Consider the following 26,595-nt stretch of genomic DNA (forward strand, 5'->3'; position numbering starts at 1 on the left):
TTACATTTGGTCCACTGAACAGATATGTTCCCTGCCTGTAGCTTTTGATCTGGTGTGGAGGCTGCTAGTTGAATGGGTAAACAAATAGTGGACAGTTGCATATTGTGATGAGTGATAAGCAGGAAATGAGTGCATGCAGCACAGAAACAACAGGGATGTATTTAGATAGATGACCTGTGAAGGCCTCCTGGGAGTGACATTTGAAGCCAAGAGCTTAAGGAGGAGAAAAGCCTAGGCTATAAAGACTGAGAACAGTGCAGAAAGCAATCACCCAGGAAGAAAGAGCTTGGAGACACAGAGATCTAAAAGGAAGCCAGGATGGTTGGGGCAGAGCAAAGGATGGAGGGATGGCTAGATCTAAAGAGCAGGGGTCCTTTTAAGTGCCCGGTGGGCCATCTGAATTTTATTTCTTGGAAAGTCATTGGATGGCATCAAGCAAGAAAGTAACCTATCTCATTTTATTATTATTGTTTTTAATGATTGCTTCCTTTGTTCTCTTCTACTTATAGATGTGGGCAGAAGCCAGAAGATGGGTAGAAGAGACTAGACCAGATCATATAGTTCAGAGTAGGGTCTAGGTGAATACATAAATTTGTATTGGAAGGGACAAACAGAACAATGGACAAAAAGAAAGCATTTATAAGTGATTCAATATATAAAAAGAATATGTACTCCTACACCAGTGACCGATAGTTTTACTCACTGGAGTAATCTGTAATCTTAATCTGTTAAAGCAACATTCCCCCCAACCAGCCTTCTATTTCAAAAATTTCCTGGCTATTTTCCTTGCTTCTGTTTATCAAGATAAGCTTTAAAATAATAATAAGCTTTAAAATAATTTTATTTTACTTCATTCTCCCAAATCATATTGGTTGTTAGCTACACATACTAAATTTATAAATTGAGTTGGGAAGATATGGTATTTTTTTTTGCAATGTTGAGACTTCCTGTCCAGGGACTTGTTACAAGTCTGAATTTGGGGAAGTCTTCTTTTAGGGTAAGGCTTTCTAGTTTCCTTTCTAAAGAAGGGCCTTGCCATTTCTTGTTAAGCTTAGGACTAGTATATACTATACCTTATAATATTTATTATTTATGCAGATATATTTTTCCATTAGAATTTCTGAACGAAAATCACTGGCATTTTCCAGCTGTTGTTCTGTACCTAAATGGGTTTGTTATATTTCTTCTTGAATTAGATATTTACTTCTGCAGTTGCAGGCATTGTGAGATATGAATATATGTACTCCAGAAACAGGTCCACTTTCCTGTCAAAGTACATGAAAATACTTGCTTTCTGTAATTGATCAGCCAACCTCAAAAAGAGAACCCAGAAGCATTTGTTCTTATCTAATTGCTCCTCCTAAATTTACTCATCACTCCTTCTAAACTCACTTTCTAGTTCCCTAGGGTAGAGAGAGGCCCAGAGCCTGACTGTAAGAGAGGTCTCTATCTCTCAAAACAAGTTTTCTCCTTGACATGTAGCAAAACCATTGCTTTTGATGTTTGTAAGAGGCTTCCATAAGAAAGTCTATAGTACTTTTAATTGATTCTCTTGATTTGTATCTTATGGAAATACTGAAATTATGAGCAAATAATGAAAATGTTCTCTTCCTAATATTTGTAGTTCTTGTTTTTCTTATCTTATTGCATTGGCTTTCTTTTGTTTTGTTTCTGGACTTAAGTGAGAATATCTTTACTGTTTCACCATTAAATGTGTTTGTTGATGGATTATGATTAATTTTGTCATGTTAAGACACTTACATTTTCTTCCAGTTTCCTAAAAGATTTTCAAATTTATAAATCACGGACTTAGACAACTATCAAATACTTTAAAAGAATCTGTTAACAATAACCTGATATTTGTTTTCTCTTAACAATGCAATGAATTGTACAGATTCCCTAATTTGAGTTTTGTTTCTACACTCATGGAATTATTATAGTTGTTTATAGTGGGCTTTGAAATATTTTGTAGTCAACGGGACTCAAATTATCAGCATCTTTTTTAGTAGCTTTGCAACTGGTTTATATTTAAGTCTGTTGGTCTGCTGCAGTGATTCACATATGGAAGATTAATTGAGGAATTCTGAAAAGGTCATCCTGGCCCAGATGAGTTTGGGAAATACCAGATTAAGCAAACCAGACAGGTGTTTCCTTCCCCCCCCCCCACCAATCCTGGCCTTCACAGATACAACTGCCTCCCCCCTTCTCCCCATATATTAACACCTACTGTAATTCTCCAAAATGTAGATATACATGGATGCACAACAAGTTATTAGATTACAGAAGGCTTTCTTCAACCGACACACATTAAATTCTCTGGGGTTATCTGCTGTTCTCCTTCTTGGTATTATCTCTTGGTTATTGGTGTCTGTTGTTATGCTAAACCTGGGAAATAAAAACATTTTTATTTTCTTTGCTATGTAACAGCTTAAATGATACAAAGATTGTCTGTCCCCTGACAGTGTAACAGAACCTAACCTACAGGTTTTTCTGAGTGACACCGATGCCCACACTCAGGTGGTTTCCCACGGGATGTTTTCTTCAATAGAAAATTCTGCTTGACACCTTTTTGGGAAAAGCCTAGAAAGTGTGAAAAGGAGACTCCATGTATTCGCAAATTGATGAAGGGAATCATTTGTCTATGGTCCGCGGTTCTAAAGGTGTCAGATTTCTGGCCAGAGTCTTGACAAATCGTCTACCCTTCTGCCTAGGGCTGCAGGCCAGGTGGTAGGTGGAGTAACAGGTTGTTTATCATCATCATCATCATCATCATCATCTTTGTTTACAAAGGGGTTTCAATTCAACATGTCAATTTATGAAAACATCTTGATCAGTGTCACCCCTTCCAGTGTTCTCCCTCCCATCTCTCCCAACCCCATCCAACCCCTCAAGTTACCTAGTTCCATTTTCCTGTATGCATCTAGAGAATTATGACTGTTTTTGCCCACTGTGCATCTCTGCTTGGTGCAGGGAGAAAGTCTGCTCCTGCCTTTTCCCAGAGCAGGGTCCCTGTTCCGGGTTTCTCTGTTCCTCCAGCCCCATTTCATCCTCTGGCTGGACTCCCTCCCTTTCTCCCCCCCCCTCCCCACCCCCACTGCAAGGCCAGGGCTCCCACCGGTTAAACTTCTGGCTCTGGGTGCTTCCTTGAGGCAGGCCCCACTCACCTGGCTTCAGGCTTCTGTGGATGAATCATTGGCCCAGCAAAAGGGGGAGGTTGAACATTGCCAGCAGAGCAGATGGGGGTCAATCTAAGAGGCCTGGCTGCTGGGCGTTAGATCAGCTGGGCAGAGGGAAGAGCAGAGGGGGAGCGGGGTGGGGTGCAGGGCTGGGTGGGCGGCCTGGAGCCCTGGACGAGGCCCCTCTCCATTGTGGGGAGGGGGCTCCGAGGACTGCAGCTGGGCTGACAAGTCCCGGGTACACAGAGCCAGGCCTAGGGGAGTCAGGCGGGCTGGGGGGAGGGGGTCCCCGGAAAGGGGGGGGGGAGGAGGATCCCAGAACCTCGCGGCTGCCGGAGGCCGGGGCTCCCAGGAGAGGGGGGATCGGGGAGGCAGGCGGGGTGCGGGCTCCGGACGGACGCCAGGGCTCCCACTCCCTCCGCGCCCGCCCGCCCGCGCCAGTGCGGGGTCCGGACCGGGCCTGCCGCGGCCGCCGCTGTCGTGGTCGTTGTCGCCGCTGCCAGGCCGCGCCCCGCCCGCCCCGCCCCGCGCCCCGCGCCGCCCCGCGTCCCGCGCCCGCCCGGGAGGCTCGGCTGGCGCTCCCGCCGCGCCGCCGGCTCCGCCGCCTGGGCCCCGGGCCCGGCCCCTCCCGCGCCGCCCGGGCGATGAGAAGCTGCTTCTGCGTGAGACGGAGCCGGGACCCGCCGCCGCCGCCCCCGCGGGGAACAGTTAAGTGAGGCTGGCGGGAGGGCGGGGACCGGGGGGCGCGGGGTGCCCGGCTCCGGGGTGACGCGTGCGCGCCCCGGGCCCAGGGCCCCGCCGCCGAGCGGAGCGCAGCGCAGCGGCCCGGCCGGCCGAGGCCTGCGGGATCCATGGCGGGGGCCAGGCCCGGCCCGGCAGCCGCGCTCGCCGGGCGCCCCCTCCCCCAGCAGCTGGGCCTGCGGGAAGCTGGCCGGGGAGCGGGGAGACCGGGAGGCTCCGGAGCCAGCTGCACCCCCTCTCCTCCCCGCACCGGGGCCGGGGCCCCCGCGAGGCTGTGGGGAGGCGCCGGAGGCCCACCTGGGCTCCCACCCGGGCAGTGGCTCCAGCGGCCTGGCACTTGGGGTGCAGCTCTCCGTGGTCACGTGGGTGCAGAGCACAGTGCACCTGACCCCCTCAGGCATCATTTGGGGGTGGCCAGCCGTTTCTGGGGACCTGGACATTCAAAGTCTAGGGCACCTGTCTATCAGCTGAGATGCTGGGGCCTAGCCTGGAGACTCCAGACCCAAGCTACCCAGCCAGAAGGGATGGTGGGCGTGTTGGCAGGCGCCTGGTGGTCACTCCCGGGCGCCAAGGATTGGGTCAGGAGCTGGCATAGCACCGGGGACAGGCCTAGGGACCAGGGCAGACCCAGAAACTTCCCTGTCCCCTTTGTTATCAGCACCTAGCACTTCCTAAATAATCAGATTGTCTTTCTTCCCATTCAAAGTGCCTCTCTTCTGTCCCCTGGCTCTCCACAACCTGTTCAGCAAGGCACTGAGCAGAACCTCAGGGCAGATGGCACTTGTCTCCCGCCCCCCCTTTATACCCTCTGTCCCCATCGGAGTCCCTGGATTTCAGCCACAGAAGCAGACAGCAGGCCCCACTTCTCTTTAGGGGCCTTTGTCTCTGTTGGTTCCTTCTCCACATAACCTCATTGTATATTTCTCCACAGAAATATACAGTACACACCGTGAATAATCAATAAGCACTGTATTTTCTGGTTGTGCCTTTGCCTTTCTCACTTGAACAGGGCTAACAAGAATTATCAGCTGCACCAGAAAAGCCTTGGAAAGTTAGAAGATAAGATCTGTGGAAACCCAGACTAACTGAAAAAAAAATACTAAGGGTACCCGGAAGGTTGGTTACAGGAGATGGTGACATCTTTCTTGCTGGGGTACTAGCAGGAACTGTCCTATGCTCAGAATATCTCAGCGGGTATCTGGGAGATGGGGCCTCTTTGGGGTCCTGGGTGCCAACACCCATTGGAGCAGGTGGTGTCAGGGTTGCCAGTTCATTTGATCTAAAACCATTTCATTCCTTCTTTTAGATCCCAGATAAAGGCCAAAAGTATTTGCCTGCCCTGCCTGTATGTCACCAGTGGACTTTCTCCACTTTTGGAAAATTGCACCATGGCTAAGGGCAAGGGCTTCAGCCTAACTCATGGCTTTCCCACTTACTGTGTGTTGTTGGGCAAATTAATGAACCTTTCTTGTTCTCAGGTGCCTCATCTGAGGAATGAACTAATGACTGTTGATCCCATTGGGTTATGAGGAGATGTAAGTGAAATACTGGAGGAAAAGTTAGCAAGTGTTATTATTATTTTTTTTTGTTTGTAGCCCTGGGGATTGAACCCAGGACTTCCCACATGCTAGGTGACTGTTCTACTATTGAGCTACACCCCCAGCCCAACTAGTAGTTATTATTAAGGGTTTATTAATTGACTGATCCTAAGAGAAACTTGCTTGCTTATTTATTTACTTTAGAGTGGTTTTATGTTTGTAGTTTTTATTTCATTTTTATCATAGTAAGTAGGAACAGATGATTGGGTTTGGAGACTTATGTGGAATATCATGCTACTTTTTAGATTCCCCAAAGACTCTCAGCAGTTCCTCCCTCCCTCCCTCTCTCCCTCCTTCCTTCCTTCCTTCCTTCCCTCCCCCTAATTTATTTTTTTAATTAATTTTGCCAGTATCAGGGTTTAAGCTCAAGCCTCAACACCTGCTTGACTTGCTTGCTCACCTAGCACTCTACCACTTGAACCACTCCTCCAGAATGGCTTTTTTCTTGCCAGTCATTTTTAAGAGAGAGTCAAGTGGACTTTTCTGCCTGTGCTAAACTCAAACTACAGTCCTCCAGATCTCAAGCCTCCTGAGTAGCTAGGATTACAGGCGTGAACCACCAGCACCTGACTCCCATTTTCTTAATTATAAGCGGGGCATACAAATAAAACCTACCCTAAAGGGTAGTCAGTCAGCAAGGCTGAAGGAGCTAATGTATGTGACTTTTCTAGACCCTGCAGACGATGGAGATCATTGTGCACTCTGAGACTCAGCATGCAATGGCAGATTCCAGTTTTGTGGGTACAATACTTACATTATTTGTTGGTGGAGGGTGCCAACAGAAAAAGGAATTCCAGAATATCTTGGCTTTGTTTGAGTTGCAAAACCTACAACCATATGAACACATTGCTAAGGGATCAGAATCCATGTAGCAAAGTAATGGCAGCCTTGGAGCTGAACATAGGAAATGTCAGAGGTGTCGATGAAGATAAGGAATGGCTATGTGGCTGATGTGGTTGGGTTGAGAGGAGGTGATTGGCTGTCGTGGAATGAGCAGAGCCTCCTTTGTCACTTGGGTCATGAAGGTGAGGGCCAGCTTCCAAGAGTGAGCTGTCCCTCCCCAGGCTGTTTCCTTTCCTGCCTATGTTTCCATGGCCCCAGGGTCCTGCTTGGCCTTCTGCATGGGGCTGTCCTAGAGAATTATGGTCTCCCTGTACTGTCTGTATTCAGTGTCCTTGCCTGAGTCTGATCTCCTCTTTCCAGCTGCCTGGGAGGCAAAGCCACTTCAGGGTGTGTGACATTACCTCCCTTGTTGGGGACATCCTGTGGGTATGTGTTTGGTTTGCCTGACACACTTCTGGCGAGAGGCAGAGCTTGTCTAGGCAGAAATGTGAGAGCCCCACGGGCCTGAAGCCCAGGGCCACACACCAGAGCATTGTAGCCCATGCTTCCCCAGGACTTCCCTGAGGACCACAGCTCCTTTTGTTGGGCTACAATCTGCCCCTGTTTGTTTTAACAGGCACACTTGAGTTGTGCCAGTGCTGGCTGAAATTTCAGAAGCACAATTCCAGAGCCCTTACACAAATTGTTAAACACACACAACATAAAATATGCTATCTTGACTGTTTTTAAATCAAGAGATCAGTGGTATTAAATATATCTACATTGTTGTGTAACTAACATCTAGAAATCTTTTCATCTTGCAAAACTGAAACTCTGGTACTCATGAAACAGTTTCCCACGTCCTTTTCCACAGCCCCTGGAAGTTACCATTCTACTTCCTGTCTCTGAGTTTGATGAGTCTTGGGAACTTATAAAAGTAGAATCATACCATACTGAGTATTTTTTGTGTATATGACAGTACTGAGGCTTGAACTTTGGGCCTGAGCACTGTCCGTAAGCTTTTTTTTCTCAAGGCTGGTGTTCTACCATTTGAGACACAGCTCCACTTCAAACTTTTTGGTGGTTAATTGGAGATAAGAGCCTTACAGATTTTCTTGTGTAGGCTGGCTTTGAACTGTGATCCTCAGATCTTAGCCTCCCAAGTGGCTAGGATAATAGGTCTGAGCCACTGGCACCCAGCTTGTGTTTATTATTTTGTGACTAGCTGATTTCACTTGCCAGAATACCTCCAACGTTCATCATGTGTCAGCATGGGTCAGGTTTATCAGCCTTTTGAAGACTGAATAATGTGTTCTATGGGCTGTAGACCCTTGTGGCTGTTGTGAATTATGCTGCCCTGAACACAGGTGAAGAAGTATCTCCTTAGACCCTGCTCTTAATTCTTTTGCATATATACTGAGAGATAGAATTGCTGGGACAAATGGAAATTTATTTTTAGATTTTTAGGGAACTATCATATTTCCCACTCACAGTATATCAGAGTTTCCAATTTCCTCACATCTTTTCTGATTATATTCTGGGTATTTTATTTGTTTGTTTTTTTCTGTTTTATCATCCTAATGGTAACTTGTGGGTTGCAAAACTAGTGATGCTGAATATGCTTGTTTGTGATTTGAATATCATCTATGGAGAAATGCTAAGTCCTTTGCTTTTTGAGTAGTTTGATTATTTATTTATTTAGTGTGTGTGTGTGTGTGTGTGTGTGTGTGTGTGTGTGTGTTGTTATTGGTGCTAGAACTCAGGGCTTTGTGATTTCACTTGGTGTTCTTTGCTCATGGCTGGTGCTCGGCCACTTGAGTCATGCCTCCAGTCTGGTTTTTCATTGGTTGATTGGAGATAGAGTTCTCATGGACTTTCCTGCCTGGCCTGGCTTTAAACCTTGATCTTCAGATTTCAGTCCCCTGAGTAGCTAGGATTACAGGTGAGAGGCACTTGGCTTGATTATTTTTGTTTAGCTGTAGGAGTTCTTTATAGATTGGATAGCAACACTTCATCAGATATATAAGTTGCATATATTTTCTCCCATTCTTTAGTTGCTTTTTCACTCTGTTGGTTGTATCCTTTGATGTAAATTCTAGGTACATTATGCACATTACAATTCTGTAGGCAGAATACTATGCAATCTTCCAGTTTTATAGAGTAGAAATTCAGCCCCAGTATGGTTTACTTGCTGGGAGCTCATACACCTATAAGTGTTAGGGCTGCAGTTCAAATTCTGGTTCCTCTGACTCCAGTGCTCACAGGCTTTCAATCTTCTGCTCTGCCTGCTACCTGCCTCCCTGAGCTGAGAGCTGAAAGGCAACTTGGAGGAGCCTGAGAGGCAAGGCCATGTGCACCAGTGCATGTGTGTACATGTGTGCTAAGACCACACGCTTGGGTGGTATCGGATTCTGAGTGCCAGTGCCTGTCCCATTGGATAGCCGGAGAAGGTTTGGGAGGATGGGTGATGTGGCTCAGATTTTGAATGGTGGGGTGGGTGTCTAGAGGGGAGGGATTGAAGTATCTTTGTCTTGACTTGAGGTGGAGAGGAAGAGACTGGGAGACATATTCTGGAGGTCATCTTCCATGAATGGTCACCTTCAAGTTCATGCCATTCCTCATTTACTCATCAAACACCTAATAAGTACCAAGCTGTTTCAGTATCAGTTGGGAGCTTTCCAAAATTTCCCCCTCCCCTCACTCCCCCTCCCATTTCTGGAGCCAGGGTCTCTGCGGGCGAGGCTCAGGACTGTTTGCTTTGACAGCCTCCCCAGGGGACTCTTATATAAACTTGCTACAGCTGGGTGACTCCTGCTCCCAAATGCAGAACTATGTCTCTGATGGTGGCTCTTTTATGGTTTGAATATGAAATATCCCTGCTCATGTTTTGATTGATTGGTTCACAGGACACTTCCTGAGGTAGAACTTAGCTGGAGGAAGAAGATCACTAGAGGTGTGCATTTGGAGATCATACCTGGTCCCTAGGCTCTAGGCTCCTGCTTGTGCTCCCTCCCACTCTCTCTCTTTCTCTCTCTCTTTCTCTCCCTCTCCCTCTCCCCTTCTCTCTCTCTCTCTCTCTCTCTCTCTCTCTCTCGCTCTCTCTCTCTCGCTCGCTCGCTCTCACTCTCGCTCTCTCACTCTCGCTTCCTGTCTACCATGAGGTGAGAACCTCCTCTCTCACAAATTCCCACTGCTATAATGATGTTTTGTCCTAATCCCAGGGCCTAGCAACCATGGAGTGCAACCTCTGAGGCAAAGTAAATCCTTCTTCCTTTAAGTTGTTTCAGTCAGGTATTTTGTTGTAGCAGTGAGAGAAGTCACTAAAAGAAAAACTGGTGTCAGAAATGGGGCCATTGCTGTATGTAAATCCAGCTATGTGGTTCTTAAGCTTTTGTAACTGATCAGTGAGAGGAGTTCACAAATACTTAAAGGTGTGGGCTAGAGATGCCCTAGAGTCTAAGCAGAGCATAGTGGGGGATTCTAGTGGAAGCCTGGAAGACCAAATGCTGATAGGAATGTCGACAGTAAAGACTGTACAAAGCTTTAGATGGGAACAAGGACTCTCTTGGGAACTAGACTAGAGACTGGTTTGTGTTAGTCTGGCCAAGAATTTGTCTACATTTTGTCCATGCCCTGAGACTTTAAGTGATGCTAAATTTAAATGTAATTGGCTAACTGATTTGGCAGATAAAGCTTCAGAACAGCACAACATTTAGACTGTGGCATGGTTATGATAACTGCATTTAGCTAGATTTATGGTGAGGGGCAGGGGTAAAAATGCAGAGAAAGATTTGAGAAATCCTAAGTTTGACTTGGCTTTGAACAATGAGGATGCAGTTGTTTTTTTTTTTTTTTTTAAAAAAAAGATTAGTTCCATTAAAAAACACTTTGTGGGGTTGGAGGTCATAGAATATCAGCCATTTTGCAAAAGCAAACATCAGATACTGAGTTTGAGTCTACCCATCACCAGCTCCAGGGTATAAAATGGTAAACTCACTTCAAAGATTTTTTTTTCCCTTGAAAAAATGTTTTCCAGGATTCCACTGCCCAGGCAGTCAGAGCTTGCTGTGGCTTTCGTCCAAGGGAATCCAGATACAGTGGGAGCTTGTTGCACTTTGCTTGGCATAGCATTCATGATGCAGGCTCTCCAGGCTGGTAGATTGCAAGAGCTGCAGGGCCATTCATGGAGGCTTCTGTGGAAATTTTAAAGGGAGGCTTAGGACAGGGTCAGAATCCCTGTAGGCAGCTTCTGAGAGGGAGATGCATGAAACAATGAGGGTAAAGCCTAAAGCTGTTGTGGGATCTCAGGATGCTGGAGATATCCCTGCTGAGGAAAGCCACAAGCCACAAGTGGAGCCAGCCTAAGAGAGCAACCATGTGGGCTGCAAACAGCAAGACCACAGGGATGGGACTGTCCTGGGTGCTGATAGCACAACACAATGTTTGAATGCTGGGCATAAAGCGAAGAGACTTAATGCTTTCCCTGCTTGGGTTTGGTCTTGCTTTGATCTGCGTCTTCTTGACTGTTTCCAAATTTCTTCTTTGGAATAAGCACGTTTATTCTGTGCCATTGTATTTGGAATTATGGCACTTTGACTTTACAGAGACTCAGCTGAAAGAGTTTTCTTTGAGTCTCAGAGGAGACTTTGCATTTTGCTTTTGAACAACAGTGTTGGAACTGTTAAGACTTTGGGGACACTTTCTTGCTCTGTTTCCTGCCACCATGAGAATCTCCTCTGCCACATACTTGTATTACCATGATGTTACATCTGTGGACTGTGGTGCTCCCAGCCCTGTTATGGATGTCAGGTGACAGGAATGTGTCTGAGCTGGAGATGTCAGTGGGATGTACAGGTCGCCAGCAGGATAGTAGATACATACCTGAACCTGAGTACTCAGGAGAAAAACTCTCCTTTGAAGGCCATTTGGGAAGTCAACAGGAAAGTGATTAGACCTCCAAATTCACAGGAAGAACCTCACCACACCCCCTTGACATTAGAGCCAGGTGTGCTGATGATTCTGGCATGTTGGTACTTGGCACACCCCAGCCATCAGGACAAGTGACTCATGGCACTGTACGCTGCAAGGGACCATTGCTCTTGGGACCTCCTGGGATAGTTTCATTTTCAAGGCAGTGGTGGAGTCCTTCTTTTTCCTGTCCACCAGGGACAATATGGCACCGGCACCACAGACTTGATGGGAGTGGGCAGGGATGACACTCCTTTGAGGTGATGGTGAGCAAGTCAGGGTGGAGCTCTCTGGGTTCTAGGGAGGGCCCACCTTCTCACACCTCCTCTGGCTGGTGTAGAGTTGGGGCTGTTTGAGCAGTTCTGTGACCAGAGCAATGCTGTGGAACTCGATCTGGGTTTATTTTTAAGAGGGAGAAGTTAAGAGTAGGCCTGCCTTATGTAGTTTATGGAAACTGTGGTCATCAAGTGGTTAATACAAATCGAAGCAAAGGTTGAATTGATTCAGTCTTTGTACTGTACTAAGATTCTTCTTTTAGGAAAAAAAAATACCCCACAGACCTTTAAGGAGGGGGAAGGAAGTGTTCACCATTGTTAGTTTGCTAGCTGGAAAATTCCTTGTGATCTAGGAGAGCATAGAAAAAAAAGGGGGAAAAAAAAACCAACAACACTTGCTGTGGTTTCCAAATACCAGAGCAGCAGTAGCCATAGCCTGCTGCCACCCAGCTACCCCGGACAGGATTATCTGCCCAGTCCAGTGTGCAGGTGGTACCAGTGCACTGCTGAGCTGCCCCACCAGACGCCTCAGCCTGTGCCTGTGCCCAGTGGGTGGCCTGTGAGCCAGTTACCCACACACTTCTAGCCTCCCCAAGAGGTCAGTCCTTGTGTGTTGTAATGTGTGTGTTGGCGAAACTTGGCCTCAGGCTACCTTGTTTTTTGTGCTACTGTTGGGGCCTGAATTCAGGGTGTCACATGCTTGCTTGACTTTTTCACTCAAGGCTGGCACTCGACCATTTGAGCTATCCCTCTACTCCCCTGGACTACCTTTCTTGATGATGGAGCTGTATGATTTCCATCTCTTGCTTGTCAGTATTTATGAAGGATGAGAAGGAACATGGGCGGGCAGACCAGCACCTCCAGAGAAACAGGTGAAGTGCCTTTCCCTGCTCACCTAGCTTTTACTTGGGGACAGCCAGGTCCTGTGGCACCTCTGTGCTTTGGTGCCTTTTCCTTTGACCCTGTGAGCCTGTAACATGACGGGAGACAGTTTATGTCTTTGGTGCCCTTGAACTTGGATTTTAAGCAAGCTGATCACAAGTTCATTATTCTGTTGGAACTTAATTAACCCACTGATTTTTGTCCTTTCAATTATGGCATCCCGATTTAACCTCCCCTTCCCCCTCCCCCTTAAATACTTGGAAATTATTCTCCTCAAAAGTTATGCAGTCATGGCTCTGGCCCTAGTAGGCAGTGCTGGCACAGCTTCTAAGCCTTCCTCATGCACGGCAGGGAGACCTCCCTCCTTTGAAGGCAGCACCCCCTGCCCCCTGCTGTCCTTGCCCAGAAAGCACTTTAAACTCTTCAGCCTGCCGCTGGAAGGGCTTCGGTAGAGAGAGGGGCTGAGCGCGGGGTTAGCTGGGTTTTGATTGCAGAACTGGAGTTGATAAAACGTGATAAACTCCAGGCTCACTAGGGCCGTGGAAATTAAACAGAGATGCTATCAAAGTCCCCCTGAGTATTCATCGGTGATACAGTAGCTTAGCGCTCTCTCTCAGGCCCAGGTGATATGCGGGCTTTGATTCTGAAACAATGCTTGCATGGGTTAAGCCAGTGCGGCTGACTCTTCGATTAATCACACTGTTGTGGTGATTCTTTGATCAGCTACAAGGCAGCTGTGGGCACGCCGTCTGTGTGCGGGGGGCCTTGTAGTTAAAGTCGTCTCCTCTGTGATCCTGGCTGACACCATTGGCATGGTGCTGTGGGCCAGAGTCTGTGCCCCAAGCACCGCCGGCCACATGCCGCTGGGCACTGAGCAGAGTGTGACAGACTGCATCCTCCTTCCTGCCAGTCCACACACACATGTGTACACACACATGTGCATGCACACACATGGATGTGTACACATGAACACACACATACATTCATTCTTCCCCACTTGGGGAAAGAACTCGCAGGGATCAACACAGAGCCACCTGCCAGCAGCCCCCAACCTCAGGCTGAGCGTATATATCAGAGTCGATATACTCTATGTATGGACTCAATCCTCTCTATACTGTATATATTACATATACAGCATATCTATTTCTCTCTCTCTCTCTCTCTCTCTCTCTCTCTCTCTCTCTATATATATATATATATATATATATATATATATATATATATATATATCAAAGTGAGTATGCCCATTCTAGGAGGTCAGATGAAAGTTGAGACCAGATGACCTGAAAGGCAAAATTAGGTGAAACAGCAAGGTCCTTGTCACCATACCTGAGAGCAGATGTGACTCCCAGGGACTTTCCCTTCCTTCTCTGGCGTGTGTTCAAAACCATCTTGGGCTGGGCCCTGGTGCCTCATGCCTGCAATCGTAGCTACTCAAGAGGCTGAGATCTGAGGACTGTGGTTCAAAGCCAGCCCAGGCAGGAAAAATCCATGAGACTCTTATCTCTAATTAACCCCCAGAGATCCAGAAGTAGAACTATGGCCCCAGGAGGTACAACACTAGCCTTGAGCAAAGAAGCTCAGAGACAGTGCCCAGGTTCTAAATTCAAGGCCCAAGACCAGGGGGAGGAAGAAATGACTTGGCTACAGATAGACTCACTGTTGAAGTCTTGGGAAATCTTAGCATGTTCCTGCTAAGCACCAGGTCTACTTTTGGCTTTCCCTGTAGCCACAGCTGGATGGGATGGGTTTCTATATCTAGCTTCCCTCATCCGTGTTGGCCCTGCAGCTTGCGCTCAGTAATAGAGCCCCTGTGTGCTGTGGATCCTGCACACCCTGGGCCGTAGATCAACCTGTTCCCTCTTGTGCCCGGATCTCCCTCATTAGGCCTGAATTTACCTCCATCCTACACAAACATGGCCTTAGCTCATTTTTATTGTTGTAAATTATTTATAAGGGGAATGTTGAATCTTGAAACTGAGGTGCGCAGAAAATTAATCCCAGGTTACTTTTATCTTTCTGTACTTTTCTCTCCCTTGTTTGACTTATTGAGCTATGGCCAGAGAAAGAAGAGCTTTGGCATTTTAAAATATAATTAGTGTTGAAACTGCTTTCTTGATTAGGTTGGATGTTGGTTTCCATATGCAGTACAAGGGAAAGTAGGCCTGAGTGGGGAGGTGGGTGCTGCTGTGGGTCGGGGGGGGTGTCTGAGAATTTGGGGAGGTACTTCCTCCCCTGTAAAGCTTGGCTAGCAAGGCCAGGCTACCTCTCAGATGAGGAGGAGTCAGGGGAAAATTTACTTATTTATTTAATTTTATGCTGCTATTAGGGCTTGAACTCAGGGTCTGGGGACTATCCCTTAGCTTTTTTTGCTCTATTACTTGAATCACAGCTCTACTTCTGGCTTTGGGGTGGTGAATTTGGAGATAAGAGTCTCAAGATCCTCAATGATCCTCTGCTCTCAGCCTCCTGAGTAGCTAGGATTACTGGCATGAGCCACCAGCACCCAACTTATGAGAAATGTTTTGAGATTTGCAAAGCATAGCACAAATACAATGGAAGTATTGTCATGTTTTGTGCAGTTAGAACTCAGAGATTCAGGTGGAGCCCAGAAAAGGAGCTGCTGAAATGAAATCAGAGTTCTGTAAGTTGGTCTCGTAATTTTGTGTTTTATCCAGTGTCACCTCCTGATATGCAGGTTAACATTATTCTTTCAGTATTAGGCTTCCTTGTCCTTTCTCCCTCCCCACTTAGATTTGTCCCACAGGCTCACACTCATGGTCTCTTCTTCCCCATTTGCCTGCAACCCTGGGCTCTGCAATGCCTTCCCTCTGGCTTGAGGCTCCAAACAGCCTGGGAAACGTGGAGTGCCAGTTAATAAATGGCCTTTTGTTAGGAAGGTCAATTGAAGTGACGGTAGAGACGCTGTTAAAAGTAATTTGCAGTCAGAAAATATGTAATTCAGGGCAAGCCGCTTTGAGCGATGGCCTCTGCCATGGATATCTTGGGTGTTTCTCATTAAAAGCCTCCTTGGCTGGTGGCGGGGGCTTCCTCCACTGCCGAGTGGGCTGCAGCCATTTGTCTCTTTTTCACAAAGGCTGCCTTGATCCCCAGGGCACAGCAGGCAGGGAAGGAGAGGGGCGGGGGGGAGATGCACTGGGCTGCGCCGCTGTGCTGGCCTGCACGGGCTGGGCAGGCCGGGCTCTGGCTCCCCAGCACCAACAGCCTGGGCTCTTTGTCTACCTCAGCCTGCAGCCATCTTGGAAGCTGCTGCCTGGCGCCTCCCCAGGTGCATGCTGGGAGCAGCATCCTTGCCTTTCCTGCAATTGGTAGTGCCCGGTGGAGCAAGAGAGCCCTGCCATGACATCACTGCAACTCGAGGACTCCACACTATCTGCAAATAAGATATTTCTTATGTATGCTTATCTTTCTATCCTTCTACTGTTCTTTTTTACTTTCCTTAATCCTCCCTCCCTGATTCTTTCACATACTCTCCCTCTTCCTCTCTCTCTCTCTCTCTCTCTCTCTCTCTCTCTCTCTCTCTCTCTCTGTAGTAAAGGTAGTATAGTATCTTCTAAAAAAAACCCAACTTATCTCACATGTTCTTTATTAAATTCACAGTGTGATATTTCACACTGGCAGGATTTGCACATTTGTTAATGAGCTGTTCATGGCAAAGCATTTTTAGTGGCCAACAGCAGAAAGTACCCATATTTTGCAAGCCACAGCAATGTTATTTTCCATGTTATCCCTAATAATCCAGGATATTTCAGGTGCAGAGACGTTTTGTTAAGAGCTTGCTTTGGACCAGGCAGGTGCAGATATTTAACTATAACTATATACGGGGGCCATGCATGCATCGTCACTCAATAAATATTTCTTTAATGCCTACTGAGTGTGGGCAGCACAGAGCCCTGTGCTTTGCTTTATACAGATAAACCTGGCTGCAAGATGAGATCTGAAAATAGCAAATTTCTGCAGCCATGCCGTGTGCTCCCTACCCCCTGCCCTGGCCCTTCTGTAAGCTTATTTTCAGTAGAAGTAAGTAAAGCATAACTTACATTTGCTTTTATCACACACACAAGCTGAGAGGGCAGCTGTGCCAGGCGCTTCCTAGCCTTGATCAGGGACTTGGCTCCGTCTCCATTGCAGTGACAAGTCTGTTTCCGGAGCCCGTGTGGGTTCCGCTGGCTACACAGACCACTTGCATGCAGCCTTTTGATGGCTTCTCTTCAGGAGACTGCACTCATTGTCAGTGGCCTCTCCTTGTTCTGATTCCAGGCTTAGGAGTACCAGTGATTCTGCTGCCTGCCTAGGGAGGCAGAGTGTTTGCTTTGTGTGGAAGCAGGGGCCTTCCTGGAGAGGTCTGGCAGGCCTACAGCTGGTGGAGTGTCACTGCTCCAGAGGATGGAATTTAACTTGTTCTTTCCCATGGCTGGACCTGTTAAAAGCACTGTTTCATTTATGGAAGGTGCTCTTGCCTCTTTCATTTGTTTTCTGTTTTCAGCTACTCGGGCTACGCAGGCTTAGGGCTCTCCACATTATACTCATCTTCTCTGGTCCCATCTAGAGCCAGCTAGCAGCAGAGTAAGCAGAGTAACAGTTTCCTTTTACCTCCCATTCACCCAACGTGTCCAGCAAGAATTAATGTCTAACTTTGAGTAAATGCCCACATGATCTGACAGTGAAACTTATCAAAAGGATCTGCTGGTCCTTTAGAGATGGCTCCTTTCTGTTTCTTGCCAGTTATCCTGGGACTGTGTGCCCCATGCCTGCCAGTCTTATCTGCTTTTTGTTGAGGGACACTGGGTGCCCCTTATTAATGTTGTGTGTTAACTTTTTGCACATGCTCTGAGAGCATATTGTGACCCTATGTTAGTGTTGAGAAAATCGAGGCCCCAAGAGATTAAATCTCCTGGTCAGATTCATACTTGGTAGGTCATAGAGCCTAGACTCAAACACCATTCCTTTGCTCAGGGCCCATAATACCTTCTCTGTGATTGCAGACCTCCTTGTCTGCAGAGATTTGCCTGCTGAGAGTTGACTTTTGTGGTGGCAGAGGCTGTGGGTTTAGAAGCCTTTGCCCCCATTGAAAGGGAGGAAGGAAAAGAGAGGGAGAAAGAGAGAGAACACAACAAAAGCTGATGTTAGCCATGTACAGGTTAGCCTCAGTGGAGCTATGGTTATATGTTCAGAAATCAGGCAGGCTGGTGCCAGTGGCTCATACCTGTAATCCTACCTACTGAGGAGGCTGATATCTGAGGACTGTGGCTGGAAGTCAGCCCAGGCAGGAGACTTTTATCTCCAATTAACCATCAAAAAGCCAGAAAGTGGAGCTGTGGCTAAAGTAGTAGAACATTAATCTTGAGCAGAAAAGCTAAGGGACAATGCTCAGGCTCTGAGTTCAAACCCGAATGCTAGCATACACACACTCATATACAGAAGGACGGAAGGAAGGAAGGGAGGAAGGAAGGAAGGGAGGGAGGAAGGAAGGAAGGAAGGAAGGGAGGAAGGAAGGGAGGAAGGAAGGAGGGAAGGAGGGAAGGAGGGAGGGAGAAAGGGAGAAATCAGGCAGCCTGCTGAAAGAGTTAAGAATGACGTGATTTGAGGTTTGAGTGAATGACCTTCGAAGCAGGCACATGGAATTTGGATTCCTGATCTGGGGAAAGGTTCAGAGGAGGCCAGAGATCCTTCAGCTAGCTCAGGCATGTGTTGGCTTAGCTCTGGATGGTTGCCCAAGATTCTTGCTCTCTCCGTTTGAGACACTAAGTTTGAATTGTGTGCTTTCTTTCTTCCCCTTTTGCCGAACCAGAACCAGTCCACCATGCCTGAAGTGAAAGACCTTTCGGAAGCCTTGCCGGAGACATCAATGGACCCTATCACGGGCGTCGGGGTGGTGGCGTCTCGGAACCGAGCCCCGACAGGCTATGATGTAGTAAGTCAAGATACTAGTCGTGCATTTTGTTCCGTGTCCAGGAACCTCTGACTGTTTGTCAAATGTGTTCCTTCCTTCTCCAAGCTGAAACTAGGTGTGGGAAGCTGGGGCCCAGTTTGGGGCAGAGGATCTGAGGCCAGCAGGAGCCATTCCTGGCTTTCCCTGTGCCTGTCATTTGACCTCTGTGATGGTTGTTTTCCCCTTCTGTAAAATCAAAGTGATAGCTTTGTTGATTTCCCAGATAGCTTCATGACATCCTATTGGTCGTGGTGGTGTGTGGTGGTATATGTGAAATGCAATTGCTCACCAGCTTTCCCTCAGGAACTCACTTAGCTCTCACTAGGCCTGGGAAGACTGGGAGGGCAATGGCTTTATCGCTACTCTGAAGATTAGAACTTGAGTTCTCAGAAGTGAGGTGACAGGGTCCCGGTCTTCAGTGACCAGTTGGAGGCGGATGTCCTCCCAAGCTGGCTGCTTTGAGGGGTCACAGCACCCCAGTGTAGTGATCTTCCCTGCAGCAGACTTCCATGCTGCATCCAGTAGCCCTGTGGGTAGGGACTTTTGTTGTTTCAGTAGGTAATTTGGGCAGAGCTAAACACTTGCAGAGTGACATGAGAAAGCTTCAGAGGAGAGTATAGTTGTGTGTTTCAGATTCTCAGGTGATCTTATACGTACTTTCTCATTTTGTTTATGATCACATCTTACTGTAGTTCAAAGAAAATGTTCACCAAGAATATGTAAGAATGGGGGCTGGGAAGGTGGCTCAGTGGTAGAGTGCTTGCCTTGCATGCCTGAGGCCCTGGATTCAATTCCTCAGCACCACATAAGCAAAAAGAAAAAAGCCAGAAGTGGCGCTGTGGCTCAAGTGGTAGAGCGCTAGCCTTGAGCTGAAGAGCTGAGGGATAGCGCCCAGGCCCAGAGTTCAGGCCCTACCACTAGACACCCCCCCCCCGCAAAAAAAAAAAAAGAATATGTAAGAATGGAAGCATGCAGGTCTCATTAGCCAGCACTGGAAGCTGGCACAACTTCCCTGGGGAACGTAGAGGGGCTGGATGCCTGGGCCTAGGCAGAAATTCCCCTTCCCTGCGCCATTGACAGCTGGGGCCAGATAATCAGATGATTCTTCGCTGTTGAGCTAATCTGTGCATCATGAGATATTCAGCAGCATATTGTGTGTGTGTGTGTGTGTGTGTGTGTGTGTGTGTGTGAGAGAGAGAGAGAGAGAGAGAGAGAGAGAGAGAGAGAGAGACAGACAGACAGACAGAGAGAGAGACAGAGAGAGAGAGAGAGAGAGAGAGAGAGAGAGAGAGAGAGAGAGATTACTGTGGCTAGAGAGCTCCAGGGCCTAAATGTTATCTCTCAGCTTTTCTGCTTAAGGCTGACATTCTACTGCTTGAACCACGTTTCCATTTCCAACATTTTGTGGTTAATCGGAGATAAAGAGTCTCATGGACTTTCCTGCCTGGGCTGGCTTTGAACCACAGCTCTCAGCTTCCTGAGTAACTAGGATGATAGGTATGAGCCACAGTCACCTGGCTTGACCACAATCTTGACCTCTACTCAGTGGATGCCAGTGGCAGCTGTCCTGTCCCCTGGAGGTGACAGCCAACAGCATCTCCAGACATCCCCAGGAGGAGGGGTGAGTGGGCAAAATCAGGCCCCATTGAGAAGCACAGTGGTTAGGGCAGCTCTCTCCTGGGTCTGTCCGCGCTGACTCCTGTGTGTCACTTTGCAAAGTGTTTAAAAGCTGAAAACATTTGAAAACTGAAAGAACACGGAATCTTTTTTTTTTTTTTTTGGACAAAGAGTTGGATCTTACCTGCTGCCTATCTTCAAAGCCCCATTGGAATGTATAACTTTCCATAAAACAGAATCATTAGTTATGGCTTTGTGCCATGAAACTCTTGGGGAAGCTAATAAAAACGTTCCTGACTTGAGAAGCCAAAGTGTCTTTTGATGAATTAGGTCTGAGGCAGCACATCGTCGTGAATCAAGGCAGGGCTGGGATCTCAGAGTCTGGGAGGATGGAGTCCTGGGTCCTTCTCCTGGGAGGGTCGGAAGGGAGTTCGAGCTCTGCCCCTGGGTCTCGAGTCCTGCCATTCTCCTGTCCATCAGTATCTGCGACATTCAGTTTGTACCTCTGGGGTCATCGTGAGCGCTTGGCTAGTGGGTGGTAAATGGCCTTTGATAGTTTGGTTTTCTGAAAGTCTTAGCAAGCCTGACAGGGGCACAATCCATCCCTATCATTTTCTCCTAACATCTAGCTCAGGGCAGAAGAGCGCAGTGTCAAATGAGTAAAATTAATAAGCACATTTCATGATCATGCTGTACCATGCATTTTAGTGGAAGGTGAGCAGGGCCAGGGCTGGAGCTAGTTCGCCTGGTAATTACCCAGGCTTCAGGGAGAACGATGGGAGCTCTCTCTTTATTCTGGCCCTGTGTCTCTTCTCAGATAAACATCTCATTCCCCAGAGGTCTGGCCCCAAGTACAGTGACCCCTCAGGCCTGAGTGTCAGGCACCAGCTGAGTTGCTGGCCCCACATTGCACAACTGTTTTAAAATAGGTTTAGACATTGCTGGCTGCTCAAAGAGCAAAGATACCAAAGGTTCATTTACAAACACTGAATTTACTTAACTTCCTTTCTCTCCAGCCAAGGGAAGCTTCTTAGGCCAGGGGTGGGGGCTGGAGGGATTATTCAGTAAGCTCAATTTATTGTCCCTGTCTGTGGTCTTAACTTAAATCAGGCTCCTCTTTCTCTTCTGAAGCCCCATGCTCAGATCTCAGCATGGCCAGGACGCCTATTCCTGCTGGCAGAGGTCAGGCAGGGCTTGCAGTCTTTATGATCCCACAGTGTCTGACAGAATGGTTCTGTGTGGCAAGAGCCTGGCATTTGCCAAAGGAAGCACAGGTGTTGCATCACTGGTACATGGTCGGTTTTTCAAGAATTGTAACATCCCAAGGATGGCCTTGAGCTACAAATCCTCTGCCCAGAATTTAGCTTTGATCTCCAGGTCACTCAGGGGTGCTGCCTTGCTGGGGGGACATCAAACTGGACATCCAGAAGGCCAAGGATCACTGTGGGTGTGTTTCAGTGGCCTGGGTCTTACCCTTTGCACACATCCATTCACCTTTTTCAATGTGTGTGTGCATAGCTGCAGTAATGGGAGGTAACTCTGTGCCATCACCACACCTTTGAGTCCACCCACTTTTCCAGAGTTCCAAGAGACTTTCATTTTCTCTCTCTGTTTCTCAACTCTCTCTCTCTCCCCCCCCCTCTCAAATTTATTCATCCTTTCAAACCCAGTTTTTCTTAGTGGGAGTTTTCCTGAACAGTGCTTATTTATTTACTTATGCATCATTACCTGTTGGTTTCGGGGATTTTTATTGACCTTCAACTTTTATGCTCGAAGTTCCAGATCCTGGAATGTTGGCTTCCTTAGTGAAAGGTCCAAGGAGGGACGGATGAGGCCCAATCTCAATCCAACCTTGAGACTATTAAGTGGAGCATGGGGGAGTAAGTAAAGGATTCTGAGGAAAAGGTTCTTAATTTGTTTTTCAGGTGTTTACATACTGTTTAGCAAGGAAATAACTGGACGGTTAGGACGCTGAGTTGCTGGCCCCACAATGGGCCATTAACTGAAAAAGGGGAAGGAACACGAACATACATTCTTTGGCGGTAAGCAAATTGAGTGCTGGGAGCTGGGTGAGAGGAAAGGAAAGCAAGGATCAGGGTGACACAGAGTTTACCTGGCCAGGCAGCTGAGTGGACACTGATGCTCTCCACTGAGATAGGAGCCCAGGTACCTACGTAGGTGAGGACAAGAAGAAAAGATAGGGTCCATTTGGGACATGTTGAGATTAAAGTGCACACGTGACATCCAGAGCCTGAGGTCTGAGGGGCTGGAGAGAAGGTTGGAGCTCATTATCAGATGGCGGGGACTGGATACAACCCCACCCACCCACCATGAGAGAAGGCACAGAACTCAGGCAGAGCCTGTGCCTACTGTGGATGGGCAGAGAAAACCCCCATGCAGGATTGGAGGAAGAGGAAGGAAGTGGCAACTGTGAGAAAAACCAGTCTTTTCTATCGAAGTGTGTTGTTTAAAAATTCTTGCTTTGGCCTAGTGACTTGGCTCTGGTTAAGGAAAAGAGGAACTGCTTTGGGATAAGGAAGCATTTTTGAAATGTAAGGTTTTTCTTTTCAAGACTGAATTCAGACATGCCCCAGATTATTCAAGAAATAGCAGAAATAGCAGAGGGTGTGGACATATTTTGAGATCACCTGTATGCTATTAATCTTATTTCAAGGTTACCTTCTGTAAGTACATTTTTACCTTATTCCAACTGGTCAATCACACAAGCAGATTGTGAACATGAACTCAACCAATCTGAGCAGAGGGGCAGGACCTGCTGTGTTAGGGATAAATAGAGGAGCACCTGCCTGTGTGCTGGCTTGCCAGACTTTTGGCTGATGGCGCAGTCTTCTGCAGAAGTAAATTTTGCCTCACTGAGACAATTCTTTGTTTTCATGTCTATCATTATTCCAATGGTTCTTGGAGGGCATATTTATAACACAATAAGAGGTTGAGCACCGATGCCTTTGTGTTTGTACTGGCACTTGAACTCAGGGCCAAGAGCTCTTGCCTGTCTTTTTCACTCAAGGCTGCTGCTGTGCTGTGTGAACCCCAGTTCCACTTCAAACGTGAGTGCCTTTGAGGAAGGGAGACAAGGGAAAGTGGTGGCTAGACATCACGTGACCTTTAGAGTCCTTTCCTCTTTGCTCTTTAAGCAAGTGTTGAGCATGTTTTGCTTATGGGAAGGAACCCACAGTGAGGGGAGGTAGACAAACAGGGGAGATGGAGCCGGGCCAGGTGGGACAGGGGAATAGGGAAGCAGAGTCATGTCAGACAAAACCTAGAAGGTTACATTTAGCTTTTGGAAGCCAACTGTGGTCATGCCTTCTATCATATTGCCTCCCTGGGCAGCGTGGATTTGTTGTCCTGAAAGCCAGCCCTTCCCTTCCCTCCTTTCTTCTTTCTTTCTTTTCCTACTCTCTCTCTTTTTCTCTATTTTTCTCTTTCTGTCTCTGCCTCTGTCTCTCTGTCTCTCTCTCCAAGACAGCAAAGCCTTTCTTAAAAACTCTTAGACTTGGACTTGGCAAAGTGGTTTATGCTAGCAATCCTGGCTACTCAAAAGGTAGCTTTGGGGATTACAGTTTGAGGCCAACCCAAACAAAAAGTTGATGAGACCTCATCTCAACCAATACAAAGATGGACATGGTAGGGGTACACCTATCATCCTCATTATATAGGAAACAGTCCAAGCTGTCCTGGGCATGAATGTGAGACCATATTTGAAAAATATCAGAAGCAAAAAGGGTTATGGGGGTATGGCTCAAGTGACAAAGCACCTTTCTGGTAGGCACAAGGTCCTCAGTTGAAATTCTAGTACCTCAGAAAAAAGAAACAACAACAATAAAAACTATTGGACTTGTATAACATATATCAGATGAATTAGGAATCTTCTGAGTAATTAGAGCTCAGATCTTGAGCTGCCAGATGTGAGGGGCGGTGGGAATACTGGAGGAGATAAGCTCTTCTCCAGGGAATAGGCTGAGTTTAAGGACCACGGGAAGGACAGGTTAAAAACCAAACATCTGCAAATGAGGGAAAGAAGACAGAGAGAATCTACTCAAGCAAGCTCGCACTTTTATACAGTGTTCAAGGAGTTAAAAATCCTGATGAGAAGCATGGGAGGATGGGGGCCATACCTTGTTAACAGCATATGGTAGATATCATGTGGAAAACATGAGCCCTGGTCGTGCAGCTGGTCCAATCAGTGCGGTCACATGGATCTCCAGAAAGCTGAAGTTGTGGTGAGAGGCTGCGAGGGGACAGGAAAACCACGCTGTGCCTCTCGACTGGAGGACAGTGAGAGCCCAGAGCCACAGGCTGTACCTCCAGTGACCGCCTCCCCCCCACAGCAGGTGAGACCAGGGCAGCAGCTGTGCTTTGTGGTACACACACACACACACACACACACACCCTTTGCACATGGCTGCACCACACACACACACACACACACACACACACACACACCCTTTGCACATGGCTGCACCAACACACACACACACACACACACACACACACCCTTTGCACATGGCTGCACCACCTCCTTCCTGACTAGAAAAATAGCCACACGCAGACTTGGTTTATTTTCAGTACCAGAGCTTGTTTGGCTAAAAGGCACCAGGTGTTCCTCCTTTTTTGTTTTGATAGAAAACACATTACATGGAGATTTACTAAAAACATGGAAAATGGTTTTATGATCAGCCCTCGGGCCTTTGTTATGGGTGGCCTGAATTGGCAAACCTCTGTGACCTGCTGGGGACAGGGCTGGGCCTGAGAGGATGCACGTGTCCCAGTGAGACAGTGTCTGGCCTCCAGGAGGTGGGCAGATGCCAAGACCAGGAATCTGGATGGCTCTGTAAGGAACGGGCTTCTAGTCTTGTCTTCTGGGTTCCCCATCCCCCAGCCTCACATCTCTCACATCTCCCTAGCATGGACCCACAGTCTTCTGTTCTCACTCTTGGCTTCCTCCACACCTGACTCATTCAGCTTGTTCCAAAACTTTCCTTCTGTCTGAAGCCTTTAGATAGATCTATTAGAATAAAACAGCTTACTGGATTGATGATAGAAATGAATGAGGTGGGTGTGTGTGCTTTAGTCTTGCTTTATTTTTTTATTCTCTATTATTTTTTGCTTTCTTTTTAGTTAAACTTCTTATTTTCGAGGCAGTTATAGGTTTACATGCACTGGTAAAAGTAATTCAGAGGTCCAGCCTATGCATTTACCCATTTACCCAAATTTTGACATGGTAGTACAAACACAATACACAGTGAAGGTTGAGTACGTTTCTGTTTTACAGCATACCTGAATCTTGTGCTTATTCAGGTAAGATGTTGCCAGTGGTCCAGAAGAGGATTGCCACTGGAAGATGGGTTGTTACTCAGATTTGCCAAGAGAAGTACCATGTCATGCTACGTAGGGTCACCCAGGAAAGAGAACGTGGGCAGGAGCCAGTAGTGTGGTTTGGGTGGGATTTTATTGTACATTGCTTCTGAATTTTTGTCAGCAGTATCAACTGTAATGCGATCACATGATCTATTTTTATTTATTTATTTTTTTGGGGGTGGGGAGAATTGATTGATTTTTTAAAAAAATATTGAACCAGCCTTGCATTCTCAGTATGAATCCTACTTGATCATATATGATTCTTTTGTTTATTGCTGAATTCTTTTTGCTAATACTTTGTTAAGAATTTTTGCATCTCTATTCATGAAAGGTATTAATCTGAGGTAGCCTTTTTTTGTTGTTGGTTTTTTTTTTCAAAGTTTTTGTGTAGTGGAATCCCAGACTTAGAAGATAAATTTTGTTTTCTGGAAGCTACTATGGCTAGCTGGTGTTAATTATTCTTCTGCCGTTAGATAGGATTCTCCAGTGTGCCTCCTGGGTCTGAAGATTTCTGCTTTGAAAGTTTTTAGATTTCAAATCCATTTTCCTTAATAGTTATGGAGCTATTTGTATAACCAATTTTATATTAGATGAGTAGTAATAGTTTTTTTTCTTCTAAGGAAATTGGTTTGTTTCCTCTAAGATGTGTATAGAATTATTCATAGTATTTCTGATGTCTACAGAGTCTGAAATGCTTTATATCTATTTATCTATCCATATACCTATCTAATCATCTATCATCTACTTATCTAGATAATTGTATCTTCTTTGTCAGGCTTCCTACAGGTTTGATTATTTTATTAATATTTTCCAAAAACCAGCTCTTTGTTTCATTGTTTTTTCTCTATTGCTTTTATGTTTTCCATTCCTTTGATTCTGTTCTTTATTGTTTTCTCCTTTCTTTCTGCTTCTTCTAGGTTTTTGAGGTAGCTTACAGATTTGATATTTTCCTCATATTTTTGGGGGATGGGCAGTACTGGGATTTGAGCTCAAGGCCTCATATTGCTAGATAGATGCTCTATAAGTTGATACACACCACCAGCTTCTCCTAATGAATGAATTTTGTTATGTAAACTTCCCTTTCAGGACGACTTTCATTATGTCTCACAAATTTTCATGTTTTTTTTTTTTTTTTTGTCGGTCGTGGGGCTTGAACTCTGAGCCTGGGCGCTGTCCCTTAGCTC

At 46.7% G+C, this 26,595-nt stretch overlaps 1 protein-coding gene across 3 annotated transcripts in view; it reads left to right on the forward strand.

Annotated features, from left to right (window-relative positions):
- Window positions 1–26,595, forward strand: part of Mvb12b (multivesicular body subunit 12B) — a 177,693-nt gene that overhangs the window by 11,709 nt on the left and 139,389 nt on the right. For 2 of the 3 annotated variants that reach the window (XR_011370163.1, XM_070013790.1), the window contains exons 1-2: window positions 3,748–3,883; window positions 18,275–18,397. Coding sequence is in view for 2 of the 3 variants with exons in the window: in XM_070013790.1 (XP_069869891.1) it covers window positions 3,821–3,883; window positions 18,275–18,397 (186 nt within the window). In the remaining variant the exon portion in view is untranslated. Of the gene's footprint in view, window positions 1–3,747; window positions 3,884–18,274; window positions 18,398–26,595 lie in introns of those variants that run through there. The other variant, XM_070013804.1, reaches the window with a different exon arrangement.

Source organism: Dipodomys merriami, unplaced genomic scaffold (genome assembly GCF_024711535.1).
Source record: "Dipodomys merriami isolate MVZ:Mamm:240054 unplaced genomic scaffold, mDipMer1.0.p SCAF_11, whole genome shotgun sequence".
Lineage (NCBI taxonomy): Eukaryota > Metazoa > Chordata > Mammalia > Rodentia > Heteromyidae > Dipodomys > Dipodomys merriami.